Source organism: Bolinopsis microptera, chromosome 9 (assembly GCF_026151205.1).
Source record: "Bolinopsis microptera isolate Bmic1 chromosome 9, MBARI_Bmic_1.0, whole genome shotgun sequence".
Classification (NCBI taxonomy): Eukaryota; Metazoa; Ctenophora; class Tentaculata; order Lobata; family Bolinopsidae; genus Bolinopsis; species Bolinopsis microptera.
In genome coordinates, this window is record NC_087080.1 from 6,744,178 (window position 1) to 6,771,940 (window position 27,763).

Below are 27,763 nucleotides of genomic sequence, written 5' to 3' on the forward strand. Positions count from 1 at the left end.
AGATCGTTGATTTTTTATTGTCACAAGTCCAAGCACGCACGTGCACAGCCTATATCAATAAATCAGGAACGATGACTTAACCCTCCCCGTTCGGTATATCCTTAAATCGTTACCTTATTTGTACGGGAAATTAACATTTTGACAGGCGTGGTTCAGGACTCAGGAGAGGATTATAAAATTGTTATAATTGTGGAGAGATGAAAATGTAATAGTTGGTATGGGGAGGAGGGATGATGATCACGAACACTGCACGCTACCAATTACTCATGCTCAACTCTTATAATGAGTAAACAATGGTCCTGACACAAAGACAAGACATTTTACGTCAGCTGATTGGCGGGGTCAAGTCAGGTGGGGTTGATCCTGTTGTTTCATTGGTGGGGAGGGAGGATTGGCAGGGGTGACAGCGCTCGGTGTAAGGTTTAGGGTATGATCCAGTACTATCCGACAATAACTGTCTTAGAAATTATTTGTTGTGTTATATTGTTACAAAGTTTGCTACTACAATTATACCCCACAATTGAGGTAGCAGGAGGAGTGAGGATAACAGCCCGGCTGTGATCCAGCCTTTTGTTCTGGTCAAATAGACTAATATTTCTGACAAATCTTACTGCTGAGTATATCATCATACTCTCATTTACCTGAGAACATTCTCATAACTGAGAACAAAAACTCTAAAATACATCCAAAAATGTGGGCTCAATTTAAACTTCAACACTACATGAGCACTAATTTCACTGGACATCATCCGTGCATACTCAACACAGTCTGCATACAGTAAACCCTAGATTGACTATGGTGTTCCGATTTACAATGTCATTTTATGATTTTATTTTCCCCAAAGTTACCCGATTATTAATAATATAGGATTTACAGTTCAAGTATTAAAGTTTAATAAAGTAAAAATGTAAGAACAAGTTGATGACTGAAGTTTTAAAAAAAGTTAGAAAGTAAGAACTAACTTATTGTTGAAGTTTAAAGAAAAGTATAAAAGTAACTTTTTAATAATTAGTGAACATCTCCTCTCACCTGTTGCTCAGAATTGAGTTGTTGGAGCTCCTGAAGCTGACCCCACTGTCAATAGTATCGGACATGGGCCTACTACCATTCCTGTCTAGTGACATTTGCCGCACCTGGTGAACAAACATAAACGTTAGAAAAGTTTAATTCATCGGATTAAAAGTGTTGGGAAGGGAGCTGAGAGTGTGAACATCAAATAATTTGAATATTTGAATATTTGATAGAAGTGATAACTAATTTGACCATAATTGGAAACCAATTCAGTTGTTAACATATTGATAAAGTAGAGTTGGGTTACAGTCACATGGTATAGTTCTCGGATTGAGTGCGTGATCACAAGAATGTAAAACTGCGATCCGATTTATCTTACAATAGTTTCTAGTTCTACTCAACATAAAGCTAGGCATTCCTATTAGTTATATAGAAAACCGATTAGCATACGTTGGAAAATACAGATACCAGAAGAATATAATAAATAAATAAGATTGCTGCAGAACGTTGAGAAGCAGCAGAGTTACGGCTAGTAGAAAAATGGTTAGTAGCAGACACTGAAGGCAGGTAAATCACACATTTAAAAAATTGATTGGGAACCGATTACTTAGAGAAACTAAAACACACTCAACTTAAAGTGATTGATTAATGAACTCAAGGATCTGGCGGAACAGAATTAAAAATAAAGGAGACAATCTAAGTTGAAATCGGAAAAAGACCAAGGGATTATAAAGTTCCGATTAATCTTCAAAGTAAAGACGAAGCAGTGATTCCGTCAAGTTCCACTCCAGCGATATTTGATCACACAATTTGATCACACTTTTTCACATGCCATGGACTGCTGGGATCCTCTGAAGCTGGAAGTTGACTGCCCGGAGTTTATCCTGCTCCTCGGATCATCCTCGTCCTCGTAGATAATTCCGTCGTAGTACATACTCGGTACTGTCATATTCCCAGACATTCTCCGGTTTGGCTGGTCAACTGACTTGGAGTATTGGCGCATTTCCTGGGTGAGGTGAACGATCTGAACTTTACTGTTGCCAGGGTAACAGCAGAACTCCCAAAGCAGCAGCGCAGATCACATGATAAAGAAAAGCACGACACGTGGAAGTTGAGCTCAGCTCACATCATACAAATACTAAAAATTCCATTCAAAGCTGAACTGACAGCTAAGACACAAACTCAATATAAAACTTAAGAACAACACTCAAGAGAAAAGCAAAAGAAGAGGTACACGCAGTTAAAACCAGAGAGGAGTTGGAGCCCCTGAAGTCCCCGGTGGAGTAGCTATGATCCATAGACCGCGACTTTAGGCGCATCCCAGCGTGATACACATTGGGCGGCGCCTGCTGTAACAATACTCGTTACCATGGGTAATTGTTGTCATGGTAACCAATATTATAGTGTGCTAAAGGTTAGTGCTCAAGATTTAACCCAAACAATGTTTAAAGGACCAGTTAACTGAAAAAAAAGTTGTCCTCATATTTTGACAGATTGTGACAAATAGCAAACTAAGCAACGTGTCGAAATTCCTAAATCTCTAACTGCTCTCTAACGCGTGTAAATAGCGTTTGTATTATTTTGGCGATGACGTCATAAAGTCCCTTGCGCGCGCAGAAGAGCTCGTGAGACTGTATTTTACAGGTAGAAAATGGACATAATACAATGTTTTTCCCCGAATAACTCGAAAAGTAAGTAATTTAGGGTACATGTTGCTTCATAAGTTGTATATAAACATGGCCATTCTGCACAATTTGCACACATTCAAAAACCTTTAGGGCCTTCATAGCCCAATTTATTAGATATCCATAGTTTTGCATGATTTCTGGAACCGAAAATCAGTTTTTCGCCAATAAATGAAAAAGTAAGCACTTTAAGGCATATGTTTGTTCGTAAGTCATATATTAATATGCTAATTGCGGTTCTTTTGCACCCTCTCTAAAGACTCTATCACGATCCTATCGAAAATGGGCTCAGCATCACGCCCAAAATGGTTTTTGGCGAATTTATCGAAAAGCAAGGATTTTAGGCCATGTGTTGCTCAATAACTCCTATATAAACATGCATATGCGGCTTCGTTCAAGCCTATTTTGAAGTCTCTACGACCTTCAGAAGCAAGGGGTCGGTTACGTTATTGGGTCAATATGGGCGTGGCCCTCCTGGGTTTTCTCCACGGTCAAAAAATGTCTCCAAACGAAAATCGTTTATTCATACCTTCGGGAAGGTCTGTGCAAAGTTTCGTGAGTATTTGAATATTTGCAGGTTCATTTCCATAAATGTCCATAAATGACTGGACTACACAACTTTAGAGTTAACTTTAGAGAAACTCATAAGTCATTTATCTCAAATTAAGCTGTTAGTGTCCATGATCAACCTGTGGCAACAATGTTTTACGTGAAATGTAAAAATCAGGAGTAATATAAAAAGTGTATTTTTAGATTAAAGTGCTAGCTCATAGTTTTAGAATTGTATTGATTAACGTTGGTCGTTTAGCCACCTAACAATCGATCGTGCCGTAATATATGGCCAGAGAATAATAGGGTCTTGGAAATTCTTAAGTTGTTCAGTGGGTCGATTGACTGAACACGTTTGCACTTGGTATTTAAACTTACCAGTAGTTATTTATGTTATGTACCGATGATAATGCAATTAGGATAACAACTAGGTAAGCCGTAAGTCTAATTCAAAACACACCGCACACTGTACACTCCGATCCCATCAGTATTACTATTTGGTAGACGGGTATTTTGGCGGGAATTCTGTTCCCACGGCCCTGTTCTGATAGAAGCTACTTCAGCTAATGATACCATAGAACCGGCCGTCGTAAAGTATCCAGACTTATTGTCTCTGTACTGGCTGACCACATGCGGATTAATGGTTAGAAATTTCCGCTATGCTATAACAATAATTGCTCTCGGAATTTGAACAGAAACTCCCTACTTAATCTAGATCCTCTAAATTCGTTAGAGTTCATGGACTCTGGGGAACAAACTCGGTACAAGTCTCCCTGCATGTGTAATTAAGCAATGAAAACAATCCAAAATATACACTTGACATAAGAACTGTAATATCAGAAACTTTCTAACCGTACATTCACCCGCCACTGTTCAAGAACCTATATCACTGTTTAAAAATCATGAGCGTGAGCACTGTTACATCAAATCAGCTATTCCTTAGTTAGGATGATAGGCCCAAAACTATAAGGATTTTGGAGAACTAGGATAATAGTCATAATTCTAAAATTCGAGTGAGTTACACGTGTTTTATTGACGATGATAAACATTTGTAATGTAAATTACGATATGCAAGCGCGCACTGAGGGACTTTATGACGTCACGAGGCCACAGCTTATTATTGCAATAACACGCGTTACAAGTACGCTAGAGAGTTGGTTCTTTCGGCGATACGATTCTTTACCCAGTTTGTCACAGCTGATTTAAATCTAAGCCAAATTGGAGACTACAAATTTTTCAGTTAACTGGTCCTTTAAAACAGTGAGAAAACAGTGAATGAGGCATGGTGCCCTTCCTGGTTAGAAAAATGCCTTAAAAACTCAAAATGCCTGATCCCTAAAAACTACCATTTTAAAATTAGGTCCATCCATTAGGCTTGAAAGTGTAAACTGTAAAATGAAACAAACACGATGACTGAAATACAAATTCACCAATTAGTTAACCATCTAATTAACTAACCGATTCTCCGTTGCTGGAACTGCCGCTACTTCTCTTGCTGGTATTACTGGCCACACTTCCGTTAGAAACAACTGTCAGGGGCCGCTCTGCCGCCCGCACTCTCGCGTTCTGGCCCGGGAAATTCCTGAGAAAAGTTCTTGTAGGAAGGTATTTTTTCAGGCGGATGTTTACACCGGTGAACGTATTTTTTTGCCTCTTCATTCTTTACCTGACTACGTTTCTCCCATAAAGTCGGGATTAAATTTGAGTTATATGGTTTGTGCCAGGATTTTGAGCTCCCGGTATAGTTGTCAGGATTATAGTTCAAAGGTCTAAATGCTGTTAGAAAAACGTTCATAGTCATTAGTCAAGGATAAAAAGTACGCTCCATCCGGCATAATATGTTATTAAAACAATCGAGCAAAAGCGGGGAATTTCCAAAGAATTGTAGGGTAGGGAAGATTGGAGAAGGCAGGGATTATGAGAAGGAAGATGTGAAGTGGAGGTACTACCTCGATAACTACCTGAGGTAGTTATCGAGTGATATTATTGTGGTAATAGTGCGTTCATGGTGATAGAATGTTCTGGAATAGAGTGAGTTTATGGAGGGAGGTGTCAGTGATCTAGAAGGTATCTAAACTCGACAAAGATATTAGATAACCATCTTTTAAAGTTTTTAATTTATTAAATTTTAGTCGTTTTCCCACGGTACATACCAGAGTTACAATTAAACGCCCATTTTAACACAGTTGAAAGCCTTACCGACCATCATGAGATAAAGATTTAGCCCATTTTGACCGGTTTAATTAACCATGGTAATAGGTACCAGTAGGTACCAGTAGGTACCAGTATAGTAGGTACTGTGCTGATCTGACCTATATTTAGAAGTGCCCATGTTTTATACCGGAACTGTACTCGCGGTGACAAGAGGTTTCGTGTCACAGTACAGTAAAAGTACCGTGAATTTAGGGTTGTAATATTAAAATGTCAACTTGGTTAGATATTGTAACATTGGGATATGGAACTGGGAGCTCATAGACCCTGAAATAATTAGAGGGACCTGTGAAGTATCCGTGGTATGTAGGGCTAATAAACCCGGTAGCAGTCCAACCGCTGGTGGGAGATATTATCTCGTAACAGTCTGAGCGTATCTCCCTGTTTGGTATTTCACTTCTCCTTAACAGGTCTATACCTTTCAGACTCTAACCAGGCAAAGTTTAGTAGACTGATGACATGGGAGGTGATAATATCACTGTCAAATACCAGGTGATTAATGTGGGATATTTGTAAATAATAGAGCAGAGAAAACGTCGTCAGCTATAAGCTAGATGGCTATGTAATTTGGGTTTAGTGTGTAAGTACTGATAAGGCACCGGAAGGTAAGTCTAGAGATTTTAAATACTTGAGCTTAGTTTAATACCTAGCTATTTAATACATGCATAAATTTAAGCATATTTTACAAAATATTAGAACATAATTTTGAACATAAGGTTGTTAAGGATCCAATGGAAATTAAAGAATAAATTGAGAATATTAAGCGGGTTTGTACAATGTCTAGACCACATACCACATACCACATACCACATACTACATACTACAGTACACAAACCACACTCAGAGTACGCTGAAAATACACAGACTCGCGACTACGAACCTGGGAGTTATACACAACATTTAGCTGCTATGTTAGGGAGAAATATGGACTGGGCAGAGTTTGTACAATGTACATTTCAGCAGTGAAAGTTCTCTGTGATGCTTCCAGGGCGGGATTGGAGATAGAAGAAGAGGAGTGCAATTTAAAATTAAAACTTGAGGCCTGTGAGTCGAGGACTGATTCCTCTGGCCTGTTATTTCTAGGCAGAGAACTCTGAAGCTATATCAAATTATGCAGTAATTTAATTTTCAATTAGAATGAAAGCTTTATTGACGATGTCCAATTATTTGTGGTCTAGTTCTAATTTGGTCCGGTTCAGATAACATGAAGTATCTAACATTTACATTCCATTTCAGAAGTACTTATATATCCATTAATCTGACCAAATACTTCAGATTCCTAACGTGTTCCTAACAAGCTGTAGGTGAACACTAAAGGCAATTCACAGAACCCCAAATTCTCCGAAACCCCCATATTAGGCCCAGTCTACAATTACCCCAATTAGCATTCTCTCAACATGTCTGTAATATTTCCTCTATATTCCCCCTATAGAGCTCTCTATCTTTACTTCACAAAATAACTTACTAATTGACGGTAATTGACGGTATTATCATGCTCGACTGCGCCAACATATTCAGGTACCGTTTACAGAGTTACAGTTTAGAATAGTCGTTAAGATTGTCGTAATATATGGTGTCACAAAAGGGCTTCTTTTCCGGTGAAAAAACATAGTTACTACAGGTTGAGAACGCTCTTAGGTTCTCCAAACAAGGATAAAATCTCATTTAGAATACAAGTCAGATATTTAGTACAAAGAAGTCTAGTCCTTTAGTCTGGAGCTATAAAACATGTCGTTATATGGGTAATGGGCGGAGGATCTGAATATTACTGTACTATATAATAATATGAGGATTTGATTCAAGTAATCGCTTAGGATGTAAAATGCTGGATACAGGATAGCCGATGGATCAATTATTCAGATTATATATGTATGTCTGGTTATGATGCCCTCATTTGATATTTCAGAGCACCAAGCCTATGGAAATCCAACGTATGTTGTACAGGAGTAGGGTGTATGCACAGTTTAAAATGGTAAGTGATGAGAGTTTTCGGTTTTGAACACGTTACCGACACTAACAGGGACCAGGCCCTTGAACTGGTTTTAAAGACAGGGTCCTTGTAGGTGCCAACTATCAGATCTTGTTAAAGTAAGAGATCTTCTGAAAGTGAGATGTGTTCTGGGCGGGAGTGACTGAGTGAGCGGGAGACAGCGGGTACCCAGGTGGCAGTTAACTGTAGCTAATACTAACCCCCTCAAAACCAGAGCCCTCACAAATCTTAGGAAAGTTCTGTGGAAATTATACAACTTGTAGTTCTGGTGGAACTACACACAGGATTAGTCAATCAGGAGAGGTAATTCCACACTGATGATTAAGATATATTTATTTGTTGGTTGTTAGGAACACCTGGTGACAGGGAATAGTGAGCCTATCATACCACCAGGTGTCAGTAGGTGATTAGTTACTGTCTACTGATCACCACTATAGTGTGTCTACTGATTTTAACTGATCGATCTGCGGTATTCCAGTATGGTTAGTATTATAGACATAGTGGTTAGTGTTTAATTCTTAATTCTTTTTAAAGCTTTAACCTGTAAAATTCCTCTGAGCCCACAAAGTTAGCCGGTATGGAAATATGCCCGTTTTTAAACAATCTGTAACCTGGATATGGTGTTATATATAGCGACACATAGTCTCGCTGAGTAGTGTGATATAAGGGGAGCTGTATGCGTGATATAGTGTGATATAAGGGGAGCTGTATGTGTGATATAGTGTGATATAAGGGGAGCTGTATGTGTGATATAAGGGGAGCTGTATGTGTGATATAAGGGGAGCTGTATGTGTGATATAGTGTGATATAAGGGGAGCTGTATGTGTGATATAGTGTGATATAAGGGGAGCTGTATGTGTGATATAGTGTGATATAAGGGGAGCTGTATATTGTGTTACTACTGACAGGTGAACAGCTGAGGAAGTAGTTGTATTCTGTGTGGTTAAGGCTCTGTTACTCAGCAAATACCGGTAAATACTAGGTACTATATTGTGGTGGTAAATGTGGTATACAGTGTACACATGCTCTGTGTAGTGTGTATGATACTAGTAACGAGGGAAGTAGTTTCTACTCAGTAGGTATCCCTACTGTGGGGGAGGCAACACTTTTGCAGGAAGTTGAATTAACAGGCCCAAGCCACAATCCGTGGCACACTCACTCGAAAATATCCATGACTTTGATAAAAACCAATAATTTGAAATACGAAGGCTACAAAATTACAGGGCGTTCCAAATTAGCCTGAGAAGTCGTATGAAGTAGAGATGAACCAACCGGAAAACCAAATATCGAATGGAAGGAAGAGGCTGTAAATTAATACAGACAGGTTTTAAATTGGTGGTACGTGGTACCTACTGGTAACTGGTACTGACTTCAGACCTAGTTGGTATCTTGAACGTGAACCTGGTACTGGAAGTGAGAGGGACTGAGGAGTGGGGCGATATTATCTCATATCTGTATCAGCTAGTTGATTCGTGCTGATGAGAATTAATATCAATAATATTAAAATTACAAAGAACCATAGTTTCGTATTGATTACCAAGTTGTAAATTGTGTAGCATCTGGAGCCTTAATCTTCATTAAGATTAACACTATTTATCAGGTTTGATTTCTGCTATGCTATATCAAGAGGGACCCTGTCCCGAAGCCGCCAAACAGCGCAGGGACACTGGACTTTATGATTATTCATTTTATTGGTACTAAGTTACCATTGTGTTATGACATGATGGAAGCCTCATACATGGTGGTGCGAACAGCAAAACGTGGTTATACAATTGACCAGCCAAACTTGCAAACATGTGGTGTCCTGATATAATATAGTAAGATAGTGAAGAGGTTTGGACATGCGCCATATTAAACCATTGTGTGTTGCTATTATACTAGACACTGGGGGTTTTATGGTTCTGTCATCTTACATACATTCAAATTTCAAAGTGGGGTCACGTGGGGTCACGTAAGTAAACTCTGAATGGCAGGATAGACTTATATTTTCAAATTTTGATCTTCAGTATCGGAACAATTATAGATCGTTTACAGATCGTTTCCTGTTGAGTTTCCATTGTACTTGAACTATAGAAGATAATAAAAATATCTTAATAACCAATTATAATCAATTGTTCTTATCATTTCTTTCTTCTTTACAAATAACTATGTTCCTCCTGAACTCAAAACTCCACTCATCGATTAACCGTATCCAAAATGATTACAACATTTACAGAACCATACTGTGTATCAAGTACCCTAGCAATTATCTTCTCCACATCATACCTACACATTGTGTATATTTCCGAGCACAACGGATCTAATCTTATTTACAAGCTCGTGTATAATACCTACTCTATTTAAACTGTTTATCTCCATACTACTGCATACCGTTCTCAAGAGAGGAGCTGAACGAGATTGCTATTTGCTCCTTCATAATATACAGCTATTAGACTTTAAACAGTGGGTAATGGGCTTACAACCTAGGTTTGGAGGTCGGCTCAGTGTGGGGCAGCAATTCACAAAACTCAAACAATCACTGATTGTCTGAGCCACAATTAACTCACAGAGGTAATTGAATGTGAGGTGTTAATCTGAGCCTACTTTAATAGGGTAATAACTTAACGACTTAATCATTCTTTGTCTTAGAAAATATCACGAGAGTAATTATAGGTCGTCACCATGGCAACCCGGCCATTTTGCTGACAAAGAGCATACAGCTCTCATTTTCATAAGAGATCCTGATCTGATAATCTTGTCACGTGATTATATCGGCTCTCAGTTACTGGTACATTTCTTGTCACGTGATAAAAATGAGACTCAGTCATTGGAGCAGATCATTGTGTAGCCTACAAGCGTCAAGCTGTGTTTCAGGATGAAATACCTGGCGTTAAGCCACGCGTACATACAGTTAGACCTACTGAAGATCTGAACCGATCCTTAGTATCATAGTTTACGTAGAAGACAATACACGACTTTGAGTTGAACCCTGACACATATAGGCTACAATATATTATTATGTAAAGTGTCAACTCTAATGTTGGAGATGGCGACACTTTGTACATATCGACAACTTTAGGGAGTTAAAAATGTGAATAATAATTCAAAGGATGTCTGTCAATTCATATCCGATAGCTGTCAACTCGGATTAATCCGCCAACAGTTTGAAAACTTTCACCCTGATAAGAAATTCTGGTTCTCATTCCAGAAAATCCAGGCGTGCTGGTTTATACAGCGGTACCTTGTGAGGACGTTTTCGGAGAAAACCGAAAAGTTTTACAAGTTTAGAATGGTAAACCTGACACGGTAAGGTTGTATATTTACAGGGCCATATATTTTTGCAGAGTTAAACAGAAAATATAGAAAAGTAACAGCACCGGAGGCTCCCACGTGATGTCTCCTCTGACTTCTGATTGGTCAGTTCGTGCTGACGGGGGAATCTGATTGGTCATAGCTTGGCGGTGCTGGAGATATGACATCAATTTACAGTCCTCCTGTTTAACCTAGAATTGCTCGTTAAATGGTAGACTGAGTGGCTCCGTTAGGTTCAACTGCTGGTGGTACAACAAGGAATGATTGGAATGTCTAGGCCCTGCTGAGAAGCTGGAAAAGTGCCAAAACAGACAAAGCATTATTACCTTATAGTTGTACTTCTGATATAGAGAGAGGGGGTGGTGAGGAGTGAAATGCGGATGTTGTCGAGGAAATGAAGGGTTGAAAATGAACGCGGATGGCGGATGTTGTAGATGAAATTGGGAGGGGTTTCCTGAAGTCATAAATGATAAGAATTATTAGTAATGTCTTAAAAGCAAAATCTATTTAAGGTTTATCTGTGTTTCTAAGGGATGCACTTAAGGGTTAAGAATATAAGATTTATCATTCCGTAATAGTATTATAAAATTTATCATGCAGATATTTATCGAGCAGCATAACCAGTATCAAAACAATCGTCACTCAAGATTCAAGCGAGAAGCCATGTTCAGTGGTCCGCAATCACAAAATCACGCATTAGAAGAGATTGAAAAAAAGAGCATTGCAGCAAGGTACGCATTCCAGATTCCCAAGCATTTCCTGGTGTTTCACCATAGCCAAACTAACCTATCTCCCTTATTTCCTGCTGCCGCTGAAGCGTCATCGTCCAGACTTATTCTAATGGTCACATGATTCAGTTCCAAGTTTTTTTTTTAAACCATAATTTTATTTATCTAACTTAATTTAGAAAATACATAATATTAATATACAACAGGGTGTTCCAAAGAGATAAGAAAAGCAAAATAAAACACACCAAAACAAAACACTCTCAAACTTTCTTTGGGACACCCTATATTAAAAAAGATTTTAATCCTATATTATCTATTCTAAAACCAAAATTATCCCCTTAAAACCCCATGATGCCCCGAACCCTTGCCCAATGCTTCACACACACCTGTACCGAGGTTCGGTATCTGCATACCCAGGTAACGTTGAGTTAGCCAAGCAGCCGGTAGTTGTTGCGCCGCCGCGCGCTGACGAGATCTTATTGCAGAGCCCGCGGATGTCATACGCTTGAGAAGATGCCACGTGGTATATGTTGACTCCACCGAAACAGCGTCGTCCGGATTCAAAGACAAACTTGTTGGGATCGTCTCCGCCGTACTTTCTGAGAAGCTGGGGAGGATAAGGAATGTTATGTTAGATCCAACAATAGATTGAGCTGCAGTAAGTTAAAATTTAAAAGTCAGTTGCCTCTAGACAATACATGTGTTTAATCCAGACGTTCTGGTATTGACAACATACATAATATGTACTACTTCGGTCACATCTCAATATAAGTCTGGATAACTTCGATCTTGGAGATATTTTTGGCAGTCAATGTAGTGAGTAGTCAGTCACGTCTAAATATATCGAACTATGGATTAATCAACTCAACCTATTCTGATCTTTGACTAAATTTTGTAGACAGTCAAGTTTGTGTTTGCCGAAATGATGAACCAAACGTCATTATACGCCAGTCATTTTAGATCTCATTGTTGAGATTGAGCCCACGTGAATTTAACCTAGAAGTGCAATTTCCCACGGAGACAAGAAACAAATCACGTGATGCGCCGCATTACACTTCATGGCTCGTACCACGTGACACACCTCCGCAGTTCATTACAATGGAATTTATTAGTTACAAAAGGAGTTATACATACTACATAGGTGATAGGCGCGTCCAAACTTTTATTGGCTTTATTAACCCATTATCTTACACAATGGTAGCTCAAGACAAACGATAATTGGACAATTACTAATGACATTCCATTTCATTTTACATAGTAATCCTTCTACTTCTGTGATGAATAATTGAATAATGATTGGATGACTTCCGTGACTGATAACAATTGTCGCTCTTTTATAATTTCGCACCTTTTTCAGACGTTACGAGTAATGTCATCTTCAGAACTAGGTATGTGACGTCGTTACGGTGTACTGATGACAGAGGTAGAACCATCAACCATTACGTCTTTACACCCGATCTTATCTTAGGTCTGAAATCACTGATCAACCTGGTATGAACGTTCTGGCAGTCGATACGTAACTCTCGAATGCAAAACTTCCAGATGTGCTTCCTTGTGTATGTTAATCTAAAAAAGGAAATCGGCCAGATACACAAAATGTAGGTCATTTTCGAGCAAAACAAAATGTCTTATCGTTGTTCCTTGTAACCCTGATACTATGACTCAACGTCTCAAATTGCAATTTATGATCTTACTATTTCAAAGCACTCCCCATATCGTCTCATCCCCTAGAATGATATCTAAACTCTTCTCCCCTCATTTCACGTGCAAGGAAACACTACAACAAACAATGAGTACTCTGTTGTAGTAGTAGCGCCAACCATCTTATACTCTGACAACCCTCCTCCTTCTCCTCCTACACGTAGCCCTCCTTCCCTACACGTAGCCCTCCTTTCCTACACGTAGCACTCCTCATCATAAACCCAAACCTAGGCTACAATCTGCTCGCAAATCCCAAGTTTTAAGTGATAAAACTCATAAACCTGAAACTCGAGACATGACCGGAGCACGGCGGGTTTTACACCCAGCTCCCGGGACTCCAGATTATCTAAATTAATTAACCACGGGACAGGCCCGTACACTGTACACAATATACCTGCTGCGTCACGTGACACCATGTTCCTGGCAGGACCATCTGTTTAGCTTTTTAAAGTGTCTATATTCTGCCGAGTTGCCCGGGGAGCTCGGGGGTTCCCTGAACAGTGAACTCTTACAGGGACCATAACTTTAAAAAGACGGGGTGAAACATCCGCGGAAATGATGTATATATTTTTATATTCTGCATGGTCTTTACATCTGTCAGAGACTTGTCAGCAACGTCAGAATATGTTATATTATATTTACTAAAAACCGGCAAAAACCATCCCCCAACAAAGATGCCCGGCTAAAGAACTGAGATCTTAGTCGACTTCCTGACGGGCTTCGAAAACTTATGCAGTTATAATTCTTTTTTCTGTATGAAAGGGTCACGAAGTATTATGCAGTTGCGGTCGGGGGATTGAGCCCGCGAAAATGGATCTAACATCAGAGGGTTTCTGCAACCACAGACCGTATGGCTTGCAGCTATAATTAGGGTCAACCAATAAAACCATATAATGAGACCTGTCAGTAGTAGCTGCTTACTCCTCTTTCTAAAACTAAGGACAAGGTGTTTAAATGTTTTCTCTTTGCTTTGTTTATAAAATGTCATACTCAGCTTCCGGTAGAAGGAGGACTCCGATGGTATATACAGTAGTATATTGGTTGAATGAGTAATACATTAGTCGTACTATTAAAAGAGAAGCCATGATTATTCCGAACCATACAAGTATCAAAGCGAGAATAATTAATAAACATTAGTATTATAAAGTGAAAATTAACCAAGGGATTTAAATTTTGAGAAATAGAGTTTGAAAAGAGCAGTTTGAGTTACCTGAATAGGCCAAGTGCCGTAATATTGCGGTATCTTGTGGTCGGTTGTGATGGTGACAAACTTCTGCTCTTCGTAGAAATACAACCAGCCGGGTCCGTTGTACTTCGTTTTGATGATCTTCGGAAGTTTTACTTCGAACTTGTGCATATCTGAGGAAAATTGATTGTGAATTACTTAATTTCATTGATCGAAATGTGTGTAAATTAGGTTAAAATGATACATTTTAAGTTAATACTGATAATAATGAAACGGCTTTAGGTATTTATCAAATTAGGTTAAACCTAGGATTAGATTTAAAGCATATTACTTGTATAATGTATACGGTATTAAGTGTCAATATAATCATCACACTAATCTTATTGAAACATTATCGCTCAATATTACACTCTGATAATTTACGCAAAGTTGAAAATTAAGCCCAGCCGGCAGTTTTGGTATGCTAGTAATAAAGTTATAATAGTATTAATTAGACAGGATAACAAGGTACTTAACCAGCTGCTTAAATTGTAACTTTCTGTTCGGATAATTATCATGGTAATTATATAATTATCAGATAATTGGTTTGGTGACGGCTCGCTGCTCGCACCTATTGAGTCCTCCTGCCATTTCTATTTACAAAGTTGCCACTTCGCACTAAAGTCATCAGTAAATCCGTCATATGTTTCTATCTCTGTACGAGTACTAATTCTCATCGGTTGAGATTAGTAATAATGTAGTAGTACAAGACATAGAGGTATTGATAATTATACTTTAACGTTCCCTTATCTGTTCACACATGAATAATCAACCATGACGAGTAACTTCTCTGATCTATGTTCTTGATAAATCCTTACATACATTCCGCAGCTTTACACTGACTCAGAACGGTGTAAAACACTGCCTCTTCGGTCAGTTCTTTATCACTTTATTCCATGACATTAAGGGATCCATGAAAGTAAGAAATATTGACTCTTAATTTCTTAATTTCACGCTCCTGAAACATTTATTTACTCCTCCATCCAATATCCCTGCCTTAAATGTTTCTTAATTTCCTACTTCTCAACCCCTTCTTAATTTCATGGTTTCTTAAATACACGACTTTCTCAATTTCATTGATTAAGTTTTATTCTTCTGAAGCCTTCTTCAGTTGTAGTGGACTGTTGAGTCTTGGAGACGGTTAAAGTGTAGAAGTTCGGAGAGGGGCAAACTTCTAGATTATTCTGGATGTGTGCTCAGAAATCATTACTTGTTGTTATATAACCCTATTCAAGTCCCTATTCGGCAACATCCTCAAAAGGTTACGAAATATACCCTCAATATTACCGGCACTTTTAAATGTACTTCTGACACCTTGACATTTAAAAGCCACGTACACACACAATATATATTCAATAATCCATTGTATGCATGCAGATTAAAAAATAATATTTACTACGATTTCTCTGTCGTCCTAACTTATTACAACTCGAACTGAGCAGCACTAAACAGTAAATCAAAGTAATACCAGCCAAAATCTTGACGCCTCGTGCGCCGTGTAGAGCCTGTGTGCTGTTTAACAACATGTCAACTTTATCATTTCAACACAGTTTACTGTCCAAGCAAACTCACAGATATAGCAATGATTATATTATGTGCTGTATTGTGATGTTCGATATAACATGTTGGTGTTGGATCAAACATACAACCTAGACATATAATCATGTGTGATATAAACTGTGTAGACCACACTCGATACCTGTTTTTTACTGAATCATATTCAAATATTCCCACATATTCTCATATTCACATGAATCACTTTCAAGCCCGTTAAGTAGTAGTGTGAAAATAGTTAAAATTCACAAGGTCTTCTCGGACGAATGACCCCTTCTGAAATATTTAAATTGGTCTCGACGGAATTTTCCCGTCTGTTAGGCATGCATAGTGTACATCTTATTGACATTTTCCAAACACAAATTTAAAAAGCTGAGTAGAGGAAATGGTCAGGTGATTACTGAATCCTCTAGGGAGTAGCTAAGGATTCATTATTGGATCTATGCAAAATTACACATCTGTGCAATGTCTCCTCGGTCAACTCAGCCGAATGATAGGAAACTTGATTGAGGGTTAAATGAGGATCAAAAGATCAAGAATCTTCTTAGGATACCACTTCAGTACATCTACATAGTACTATACTAATACCGAATCCTTTTTAATAATCATTAATCTAATATCTAAGCTATAATATTCTACCCGGAGTTGAAAGAATGAGCTCCAGAGTCCAGATTATTTAATCCTATTAACTATAAGGAAAGATAAATTCCTTGAAATCTACCTACAACACATCACTACACATGGCCACCACCACCACAGAGGATAGGAGAGAGAGCATGTAAAACCGTGTTTACATAAGTCCCCACAATACATACTGTAACTCTCAGTAGTAGATTAGTATAGTGACTATTGATTGTGTGTGTAGTTACAATATAATGACATGATGTAAGGTGTTTTTCTATATAATACCGGTGGGATGTCAGTACCTGTTAAACAATAGTAGAGCGGGCGTGGCCTCTCTCTCTCTCTCTGAGCCGCGATTATACTTGCAGCAATTTGTCTTTTGTTAAGTTTACACACAAATATGAAATACAATCAATGACTTTGTGCGCTTGGAAATCCTAATCCAATTACAAGCGTGGTCTACGTTGAAATCATCTGAACCACTGTGTGATTCACAACGTAAATTTTATCTAATCACACCTCAATCAGTTATTAGTGATTACGTAAGTAGCAGGTTTCAGACGAGGGGATATGTTCCAAACAGTTCCTACAAACGGCATACCCAGGGTAACCCAGGCGCCAAGCAAGACCTGGTGACGGAGCTAAAATAACGATTAGCACTATTTGATCATAAGGTTTAAAACCTCCCAAAGCTTGGTAAACTCCGTAGTGAATTCTTCGAATGCTTTGTGATGATATTTCTATTAACAGATAGTGTTTATGAGAATAGATCATGCTTATGGGATTCAAACTACGGTATCAGAAGCTCTACTTCTGTAATCTACGTGACGATTTAGTAGGTATCATCATTTTAAAATTCCCAGCAAGTATATTTAGAAGTTATCGTAATGATAATTGGATGGGCAGTATAATATGTTCCTGAAAGTTCAGTATGAGCATCTTCTATACAATAAACCGCAAAAGATCTTATCCAGACTCTAAAGTTTCGATTCGACTGTGAAAAACAAAATGTCACGCCTTGAGAAGCTCGATAGAGCTCATACAGAAACCCATTCAATGGCATACAGACGTTTTCTAGCTCTTTGCAACATTCTCAAAGAAGTTTTGGCTTCAAACCCATATCCAGTCTCAAACAATAAGCGTTAACTTTCATTATTATATCTCTGTGATGTTAAGTCTAGTTAGAAGTGTCTTTGAGCATCTCTCCCTCGGTTTCTTCTAGTCTATCTAGTCGAACTTACACTGTCCACCCTGCAGTCTACACTTCTCCAATCTCCATCCACATTACGTCGTCCCATAGCAACTAAAGAAAGTTCACCAAAAAGTTCACAGTTTTCAAGTACCACGTGACACGTCAGATGACGTAATTCAAGCGGTCTGATCAGCTGAGGGGGGTGATTAAAGGGGAGAGCCTGGGTAATCTTAATTTGAGTAGGCAAGGGGAGGGCTATTACAATATAACAGGGGCTCATGATACTATGATAGCCAACATTCCCAGATTTAGAAAATGTACATAAGGTGAAATATGTACACTGTTACACGCTCACTGAAAACACAGAGAAATTTCTTATTTCTAGACCCTACTATTCGCTAAATAACATTTCTCATACCACGACGAGACTTGCCTTGCATCGTCTATTTTGATATATTTCAACGAGTAGTCTCTATGAGCAAATAATTAAAACGTGTCGCATAATTTGGGGGATTTAGGAGCTTCCAAAAAATTCGTACCAGCCGGTTTCATCCTACAGCTCAAAATTTGAGGAAATCATACGTCGAGAAATTCTGAGCAGTTAAATAACAGTCCTGATTCATGATCAGAATATGTCCCTGAAGAATGAGTCATGATGCGGACATCTATCTAGAGCTTCAATAAATTGGCCTTTGAGGCTTCACCCGCATATTTAAGAGACATTTCAAATTGCAGTCCGTCCACGTGGAGAGAAATTGTGATAGTCACGTGATGAGATTTTTACTGAAGCTTTGGATATTGACGTTTTACGCGATGAAGTACAGTTTAGAATGCCAAAGTAAGGATCGGAGTTTGATGAGCAATTTAATTTGACAGGGAAATACAGAATATTATATTGACCCACGTGCACAGCTGCTGATTTGAGTTGTGCTACTCTTGACAGTACTCCGACGTAAAGGAGTCTCCCTATGTAGCTGCCGAGACTTCTGTGGAATTTTGGCAGAGGTCCAATTAGACTTTTTAAAAGAGAGAGAGAGAGAGAGAGAATAACTCTTAATGAGTTGTTGACGGACAGGTTTAAACGCCAAGTCAAATGAAGCTGGTTTAGAAGCACTTTCAACTAAATTTCATGGTAGTATTAGGATGTATCTAGTTTGATAATAAGGCTTCACATTTGGAAATAAGAGAGCTGTGTTGAGGAGTATATGAATTGAACTGTAAGTTTTAAAATGAACTTTAAGCTACCTGACTTCAACCCAAGATATTGTTCATGTACCTAATAATATTTATTTCTCGGATTTAGTAATAATAGGGCATTACGACATCCATCATTCATAAAAATAATAATTGCTAAGTTTTATTATACCTATCCAATAACGCGGGTTTTATTAATGAAGCTCCCGTTGCAACAGACAGGGAGCCGCACAAAAGCACCTTGGCCGGACAAAAGCACCCTGCATACGGAAATGCAAAGAACAATGCGCACAAAGTGTGAACAGTGAAGTGCAGTGCACAGTCCACAGTGCAGGTCGCAGGGCAAGTTCCACAATTACTTCACAGATCAGATATATGCTCACTATTCTAGAAGTTTTAAGATTAATTTAGTCTCAGTTTGACTAATATGTTCAATGTTCATCAGGAGGATCCTCTGACATTGTCACGTGATATTACGTGTAAGTGAGATATTCATAATATGAACCCGACAGGGAATTAACGGGATAGTATGTGTTTTATCGACGAGTGCAGAGTTTTGGAGAAATACAGTGCGGCTGTTTGACTAGATAAAAATAGACTCGGCGAGGAGGAGAAAAGAAACATTTGGTTAGACGTGTTAAACAAAGAGTGAATAAGAGAAGCTTACTTATTATCACAGTTTTGCAACACAGTTACTTATAATTGGTTCCTTGTACAGGGTGGACCTAAAATTGTACCAATTGCACGTGTTACCTCACGTATGTTGGGCCAAACTGTACAATATTTAATCTTTGCAGTATTAAAATCGCCAATATTCTGATACGACCAAGTTTTCACAACTTTTGGCTCCATTACCAACTTGACCTCTGTTACCACCTCACCAAGTTCTCAAGTCACAGTTTCCCTACTCATGTCCTATCAAAGGGCACTAGTTGCAGCACTATTGGACCGTGTTTCACGCCTTAACAGGTAACACTTCAGTCCAGTGGTTTTTAAAGTTCAGTCTAAAGTTCTAACTCTCTCCAGTTTAAAGTTAAGTCTAATTGATGGTATAAACTTCAGAGGTACACGTAATCCAGAGTTAACTCAAAGTATTCGCTTCTTTTGAACATTCTGATAAAGGAAATGCCTAACATGACTGATCGTGATTCCTCAAAGACCGCACTCACTTGGCACCAAGCAGTGCAACTATAGGCGTCAAATTACGAAGTCATACGATCATGACATCAGGAACGTTTTAGAAAGTTTGGAAACAAATTACCCGCAGTCCAAACGGACCGGAACAGTTTAAAAACAAGGACAAACACACGAACCTGCCCCGACGATAGAGTTAAAGTAGTCAAGCCACACGTCCGTCTGGGCTTGGGTCTCGCACTGGAGTAGGTAGGTGTCGGCGGTGTTTGTGGGCTTGTTCGCTACCATCAGCGTGATTCCTGGAAAAGAGCGTTCAGTTTTTGAGTTTTAAAGTTATAAATAGTTGAAGATTTCTGTGTAGGTCGGTTTAAGTGCTGATGTACAAAAGGTCGAGATATATTCAAACATTAATAGGTGTCAGACCCAATTCTAACTTGACAAAGTCATTTCCAAGACGTGATAATCTGATATATTAGCACTTAAGCTCATTATATTGACTCATTCAACACTCTAGTTCAATGTTACATTGTTCAGCTCTGAAAGAACCCATTTTGCAGTTCGGCTAAATAGGACGACAGACTGAGACTTCTACGACAGCCACCCCATTACTACCGACATGGGTTTGGTGGCGAATATGGATCGCTCCAATTAGACATAATTAGGTGTAATTTCCTGGAGCCCACATGATCTCGCAAATACATTATCGATAAACCATGTAAGTATGGTGCGGCATACACATTTTAAAGTCCCATTATTATCGGTGGCTGGATTATTATTTATCATTAGTTCACGGACGAAATAAACGAAGTGACATAATCCAATTTCTACTTTTATAGAATCAGATTTGTGGCAATCACTGCAGCTATTTTAAAAACAACAGTTATTCAGATCAGTTACACAGCAAATTTCCTGATTAAGTTTGAGAATAAATTAGCAGAGAAAACCGCCTCTCAACCTAAAATATCAACTTGTAATTCTGGTTTCAATACAAATTGATGGACAATGCACTTACCATAGGTTTTCTTGTCGATGGTGTATTTGTCAACAACACACAAGTAATAGAGGGGGATAGCAAGACGTACTTCTCCCTCTCGGTTCTTCCGAATAACTAAACTTGTGTAGTTTGAGTGTCCTGTAAGGTTGAATATTAAGACTGACGATCAATCACAATTTTCAAGGGCTGAGAATGTTATTTTAACATGAAAAACTTTTATATGCCTATAAAACACTTATATGTTACCAGATATTCCCTTGGTATGCAATGCTATTAAAAAATTAAAAACTGTCAAACAACTTACTCATATTGTCTGTGTCAACCTCTGGTGGTACAGGTTGGTCTGATTTCTCCAGGATAGCCCATCTTGATTTCCATTTACTCTGAAAATATTATAAGATCGGTTAGAACACTTTTCAAGTCAAAGGTGGACGTGAATACAATTTAAAATAGACTCTCAATTATTGAGAAATTGTGACCAAAGAAGGTACGAGACACAATTGTGTCCAGTGTCATCAACATACAATTATAATGTAATCAGAATGTAATTAGAATGTAATTAGAAACACAGTTCACGATAATTCAATTTTTACTATTTCTAGGTTACAGATAAATAAAATTTACCTTTGCCTCCTTGAAGTCGATATTGCCTTGATGTACTATATGTCCGTCCATCCGATGAGGAAACTCCTAGCCTATATTTATAAGTATTCTCTAAATCTATACATATGCTAGGGAAAGTACAGTAGGTGTTATAATCTATGATACAGTTTATGAACATTACATTGAAAACAAACTTGACACTCTAGATCAAGATTTAAAGTCAACAGACAAAATACTATTATATATTGGAAGTCTTGTGGCTAATCTATAAGTTCCCAGTGGACCAAAAATCTTGACTCTGGGATTGCTGAGTTGAAGATCCCATTATGTCTGAAATGATTAAATATATGTATATGAAAGAAGATTTTCATGTAAAGTTCGGGAGACATCCTTATAAGGACTGCAATTTCTGAACTAACTGTTAGAATGTGGGCCTTATAAACTGTTTGGTGATTCTGAAGATAGCAAAATACTTTTATTAGTCACTGTCTTCTAATGACCCAAACAAACTTTTGTGCCGATCTTGGGACTAGAACAAGGGTGGTTATAATATTGTCAGCCAACACTTTAATTGCCTCATGTAACAATGAAACAAGAAATTCAATGAAAGCACCTCATCTGCATCCAATTGGAAACATTTCCATCGTCTTTAATAAAAATTAAATGACAGTGATGATATTTTAAAATTTTATATTAGAGCAGCATAACAACTTAATAAAATATGCACAAAAATAATTCAAGACACATGATCACCTGAAAAGCTCAGGTTAAACTCAGAAAAGATGCAGCAGCAGAGACTTGTCATAAGCACGTTTCAAAAGAAACGTTTTCAGATTCATTTTAGGACAGACAGTTAACTCGTTGAATATAATCATGGGATATTGCATCTAGGGTTGCAAATTTCTCCTGGTAGCAAAGTAAAAAAATATGGACATAACACATTTGCTTTCCAACATTTGCTTCCAACTCAAAAGCTGTAATCAATGGATGTTTTGGGTTTCCAGCCGCTTAACTACAATCAAACTTTGTCAGTCTTTCCGCTTCACCACATTAGTGAAGGAAACGGAGCAAGATACTAGCAAGTTGGGTAACCGTTGTGTTGAATAACAAAACTTAGGCAATTTTATAATTTACAAAATGAAAATCCCAACATTTTGGAAGAGCAAACATTTTTCATAGGCTTGCCTAGTATAGCTTACATTGGAATTGGCAAGAAAACATGAACAATTTCAAGAAAACAACAATTATATTTAGTATCAGTTAAAGCAGACAAAAATATATATTATAAATATAACTAGCACAAACTTTAGACCAGATATCTTAGGGGACTTGGAGTAGCAAAAGAGTGAACGGAAGGTATATATACTTTTAACAAAAATACGTCGAAAAGAATCAAGGATTTTAAACGGATCTGTAAATGATAGTCATTTTTGGTATGTTTCGGACGAAGTATTAGGAAAGATCGAGGGATTAAATTATGCTACTAATAAAGAGAAGCACAATGAATATCTTGTGTGTAATCCTCATGTTGCTAAAAAACGATTTATCAACTTATATTGTAGTGGAAAGTATGTAAATTAGATTCATTTTAACTTGGTTGTTTAGGCTAATAGATTAAAGATAATTTTAAAACTTTAGTAGATATATTTTTGATGATGTGTGATGATGTTTGTGTCATTATATTTTGATTTGATTAGGGTGATACAGGATTGGAGAGTGCAGACTGCAAAGTTTACACACCCACCCTTGCCTCCTGAATTCTTGGTTGGATAGACATTTATGCAAACTTGTCCCTTTGTTAAATAAAAGAAGTAGTATTATTTATGTCTGGAGTTAGCTTCATTCAATAATAACAATATCAATATAACCAATATCAATATCAATATCAGACTAGACTATCGAATAAATATTATTCTCTCCCCAATAAATTTTCACAAAAAAATAAATAAGAAATGTTAAGGTTGGATATGTTTTTGATGCTAAATTACTATGTTTATTTTCTTGTTTCAGAAATTATTTAATAAAACAATTATTTATTTTTATGGCACAATCAAACAATATCAATAATGTATAAATTAATAAAGGCGTGAGGAGGGTTCAATAAGTGCCAAAGGTTGTAGCGCGATGCACTACTGGGTCGCGCGCGCATCAAATAATGCTTCTCGCAACCACAGATTGACGTATGCAGATCGGTGAGTTGCGAAGGATTGACATCGTGAATCAATGCCGAAGGCCACTGCTTGTTTTTGGATTTTACTCGTTTTCGCGCGCCGCTTTCTTCTGAAGGCAATTGCTACGACGTAGCGCGCGCCGGGCCAGACCATTAACAATGGTTAACCTGTCATTCCGCCTTTACTACTATGATAATAACAATACTTATCTCTATGATTATAAACATAAATATAATAGCCTGAGATCCCCAGCTAAGAAGCTACTTTAACCAATAACCATCCACTACGTCAATATTTGACGCGGATGTTACTCCTCTAAATTTCTTCGAAATAGCGCGCCGCCTTCTCATTTCTGCCTTGAAATGGCCCGAGGCTTGCTCTAAGCTCTATCCAGAGCCCTTGCAGTGGCGCGCGCCCGCCCCTTTACTTAATTCACGATGTCAATCCTTAACTTCGCATCTCGCCGATCTGCATGTGGTTGCGAAAAGATGCGCGGTTCACCTAACCATGTGCTTTCGCGCCACTTCGGGCGCGCGCTACTGCAAGCGCAAGGGCTCTGGATAGAGCAAGATGCATTACTGGGCCGCATTTAGCCTGTCATTCCGCCGAATCTCTATTTATCTATGTTTATTAACATGATTGACGGATGTTACTCGTCTAAATTTCTTCGAAGTAGCGCTCGCCGCTTTCTTCTCAACATGGCAAGTGCTACGAAGTATAGCGCGCGCCGGGCCAGACCATTAACAATGGTCAATGAACATGGTAGCCTGAGGTCCCCAGATAAAAGATGCGCGGCGCGGCCCAGTAGTGCATAGCGCTACAACGCTTTTTACTTGTGAAACAAGCGCGCCCGCAGTGGCGCGAAAGCACATGGTTAGGTGAATTGGTTTAGCAATAAAACCAAAGTCACGTGATCGATAGGCGCGGCCGCGAGCTGTTGTGTGTCGGAATTAGTAGAAAAAAAATTTAGAAAATAGATTTATGAGTTATACAGAGTTATGAGTTATACTTATATAGTGCAAGTAAAGTAAAGGGTCGACATCAATAATAATAAATTGTAAATCATTTAATCAAATTTTCAAATTTCAGACGCTGCATGACTCTAGACTCAGTGAACCGGCCCATCATCTCATCTGATTACCTGGGGACCTCAGGCTATAATGTTCATAGAATAGAGATTCGGCGGAATGACATGCTGAGCGCGGCCCAGTAACTCATCTGACCGGCGCGGCGGAGGGGGTGGATTTGACACACGTTGCATTCCCCGTTTTGCACGCGGAGCTGGCAACGTGTGTGGCAAGGGTACATTGTATAGTACATGTGAAGTTGAACAGTGAAGCAGTACAATTACTGACAACTACAAAAAAAAATTGAACAAGTTTTTAAAAACCATAATACAATATCTTCATCTAAATGTAATTCACAATAAACTTTTGAGTTACTCAAAAATTAAAAGACAGTAAACGAAGTTAAATAATCTGACAGTGAAAAATTTCACGACTAATTATCAACAAGATTGAGAATATTCTTACTCTTAGTGCTTAGCAATAAAGTGCAGGAGATAGTGATCTAATATAAAGAAAGACACAAGAGAAATAAACGCCCAAAAAGGCATTATTTTCATCAATATAACTATGATTAGATTGTTAATAAAGCGTAGAATTTAAAATGTGCTTCTCTAAACTTTTTTCTCTACAAATTAACCATACTTTCAGATATGCCCATAAAATTCACCCTACATGTTTATACTTTATTGTTTACTGATCACAAACATTCTGTCCATAATTTATTCACAAATCCGTTATAGCATATAGCAATAAAATTCAAATCAAATATTATTAAAATTTACAGATAACAATACATCTCATTACTCAAATTAATTGCGTGTTCGCTCACTTTTCTTAGATGACCCCAATCGTCACGTCATATCAGCAAAGAGGTTGGCTCTTTGTCCAGAATTTCAGTGCGTATATTCGATGATTATACTCATTTTGAAGACATGCTCACGCTCAATGCTCTGTGCTCACGACTGTCATGTTTTAATAAGAACCATTAAGAGATCAATCTCGGAGATATTTATATTTCCGGTAGACGAAACCTCCTCTACACTCTATCATATTTTCTGTGCCAGATATTTTCTGTAGCAGAAATATCAGATACAACAGATTCAGGATTGTAAAAGAATAGACAACAGCTACAATAGATGGTCAGAGTTGAAAAAGGGGTACTAGACGCTGCCTTGACAGCGAAGTCAAGAATTAAGTCCTTACAGTACTATGGTACTATTTGTACCGTACACTCAGTAAAGTCTGGTAATCGTAAACTCATCTCGCTACAATGTCTGATCCGTTGTCCGGACGTTTTCTGACTTGTATCGTGAATGGACTACCCTGAAATCGAAGATAATAAGCAACACATACAATAGAAATAAATTAAGTTAAAGATACAAGACGTAAAAAGACGAGAAATCAATCCCCAAAATGACATCGCTTCATTAAAAACGGGATTTTTATAATAATTATGCTTCCTTAGCTTAATCACAGAGCAGTGCGAATTCATTACATCAAAGCAATTAAATAATGTTATCGTTGGTGAGCCGACGGTGATGTCAAACAGTGATCACGTGACTCATAAACGCGCGTACAAATTCATTAGCTCGATTATAATTGATATAAAAGCCACTCATATCTATTCGGTGTGTCATTCATTTGATAAACGCGAAGTTTACCTTGATATGCTCGTCCTCCCACTTGATGTTGATAGTGTACTTTCCAGCTACTTCTGGGTTGTATCTACAGTTGACGGTCCGTTCTGCGCCCTTCCACATGTCTACTCGAAATTTGTCTTTAGGTCCGTTTACTCGCACACCTGTAATAGAGAAGGTCATAATTTTCCGCTTTCAATCTCGTACAGATTAGATAAAGAATTCACAGGCCCTAGTTCAGCAGCACTGCACAGTGACCTGAAAATAACGTCTGTCTAAATAAAACTCAACTATAAAATGTTATACTTACTTAGTGTACCATGTCCAGCGTCTCTGGTGAAGACTTGGAAATCGCCCTGATCACCCACAAAACTGTCCATCAAGCCCGGACCCTCTGCCCATATCGCTTCCGGGTTACACACACGCACTTTAAAGGGAGAGTTTGGAATGTGGGATCCGTTGAAGTAAACGTTCACTAAGTACCTGAGATTATCATTCGTTATCAGCAGCGAAGTACATTCTCAGGAATGTATACACATAATACATATTATACAGACGTCAGACATAAACAAATAATTTATTTTGAATTGTAGTTGACGAAGTGAGAGTCTCCACTCAGTGTGTTAAAACATAATTCTTTGTCGACGTTTCGGCTACATGCCTTTGTCATAGACAGGACGTATTGATAACTTACATAGCTGCAAAGTTACAATGTTAAAATAATCTATTAATATTACGAAATATTACAACAACAAATAACATCTTGAAACCCATACAATGAACAATACAAGTGATAACGCGAATCAACCACGTACTCATTACATAGAATCCACATACCCCAAATACAACCGGAAAAAATCGCGAAACAACGATCACAAATTTTTTCAAAAGAAACATATATAACGGCTAAAAGAATCCACACCGCATCAAGCCGTGAACAACCTCATAGAACTACAAACATTTTACCAAGATAGCTCCTTCATAAAACTGAGTAATCAAAAATGATTTAGGTTAATAAGTTCAATATTACATTAACTTCCAACAAAGTGACAGCAAATGCTACCAGTGCGATAAATCCTGCATGATCAAAAACATTTGCTACCAATTAATATGCCAGATATGTAATAAGTCCTACATTGGGGAAACTGGTAGGTTTAAAAGAAGTAGAGCCTGGGAACATTACAAATCAGTAAGGGATGGCA

General features: G+C 38.1%; 2 protein-coding genes across 11 annotated transcripts in view; both read right to left on the reverse strand.

Moving 5' to 3' along the window:
- The window catches only part of LOC134820586 (uncharacterized), a 100,933-nt gene that overhangs the window by 11,902 nt on the left and 61,268 nt on the right, over positions 1–27,763 (reverse strand). Inside the window, exons 2-12 of one of the 9 annotated variants that reach the window (XM_063831053.1) lie at positions 21,708–21,816; positions 21,388–21,466; positions 21,102–21,221; positions 20,269–20,388; positions 14,377–14,525; positions 11,852–12,072; positions 11,524–11,574; positions 4,704–4,827; positions 2,259–2,357; positions 1,844–2,017; positions 1,030–1,133 (exon numbers count right to left, since the gene is read on the reverse strand). In XM_063831053.1, coding sequence (XP_063687123.1) covers positions 1,030–1,133; positions 1,844–2,017; positions 2,259–2,357; positions 4,704–4,827; positions 11,524–11,574; positions 11,852–12,072; positions 14,377–14,525; positions 20,269–20,388; positions 21,102–21,221; positions 21,388–21,466; positions 21,708–21,758 — 1,292 coding nt within the window. In that variant the 5' untranslated portion in view covers positions 21,759–21,816. Of the gene's footprint in view, positions 1–1,029; positions 1,134–1,843; positions 2,018–2,258; positions 2,361–4,703; positions 4,828–11,523; positions 11,575–11,851; positions 12,073–14,376; positions 14,526–20,268; positions 20,389–21,101; positions 21,222–21,387; positions 21,467–21,707; positions 21,817–27,763 lie in introns of all 9 variants that reach the window. The other 8 variants (XM_063831052.1, XM_063831055.1, XM_063831054.1 and 5 more) reach the window with 8 other exon arrangements.
- LOC134820585 (filamin-B-like) overlaps positions 25,224–27,763 on the reverse strand; it is a 28,435-nt gene continuing 25,895 nt past the window's right edge. For both annotated transcript variants that reach the window (XM_063831051.1, XM_063831050.1), the window contains 3 exons: positions 26,872–27,044; positions 26,586–26,725; positions 25,224–26,247 (listed from right to left, as the gene is read on the reverse strand). In XM_063831051.1, the coding sequence (XP_063687121.1) occupies positions 26,182–26,247; positions 26,586–26,725; positions 26,872–27,044 (379 nt within the window). In that variant the 3' untranslated portion in view covers positions 25,224–26,181. The remainder of the gene's footprint in view (positions 26,248–26,585; positions 26,726–26,871; positions 27,045–27,763) is intronic.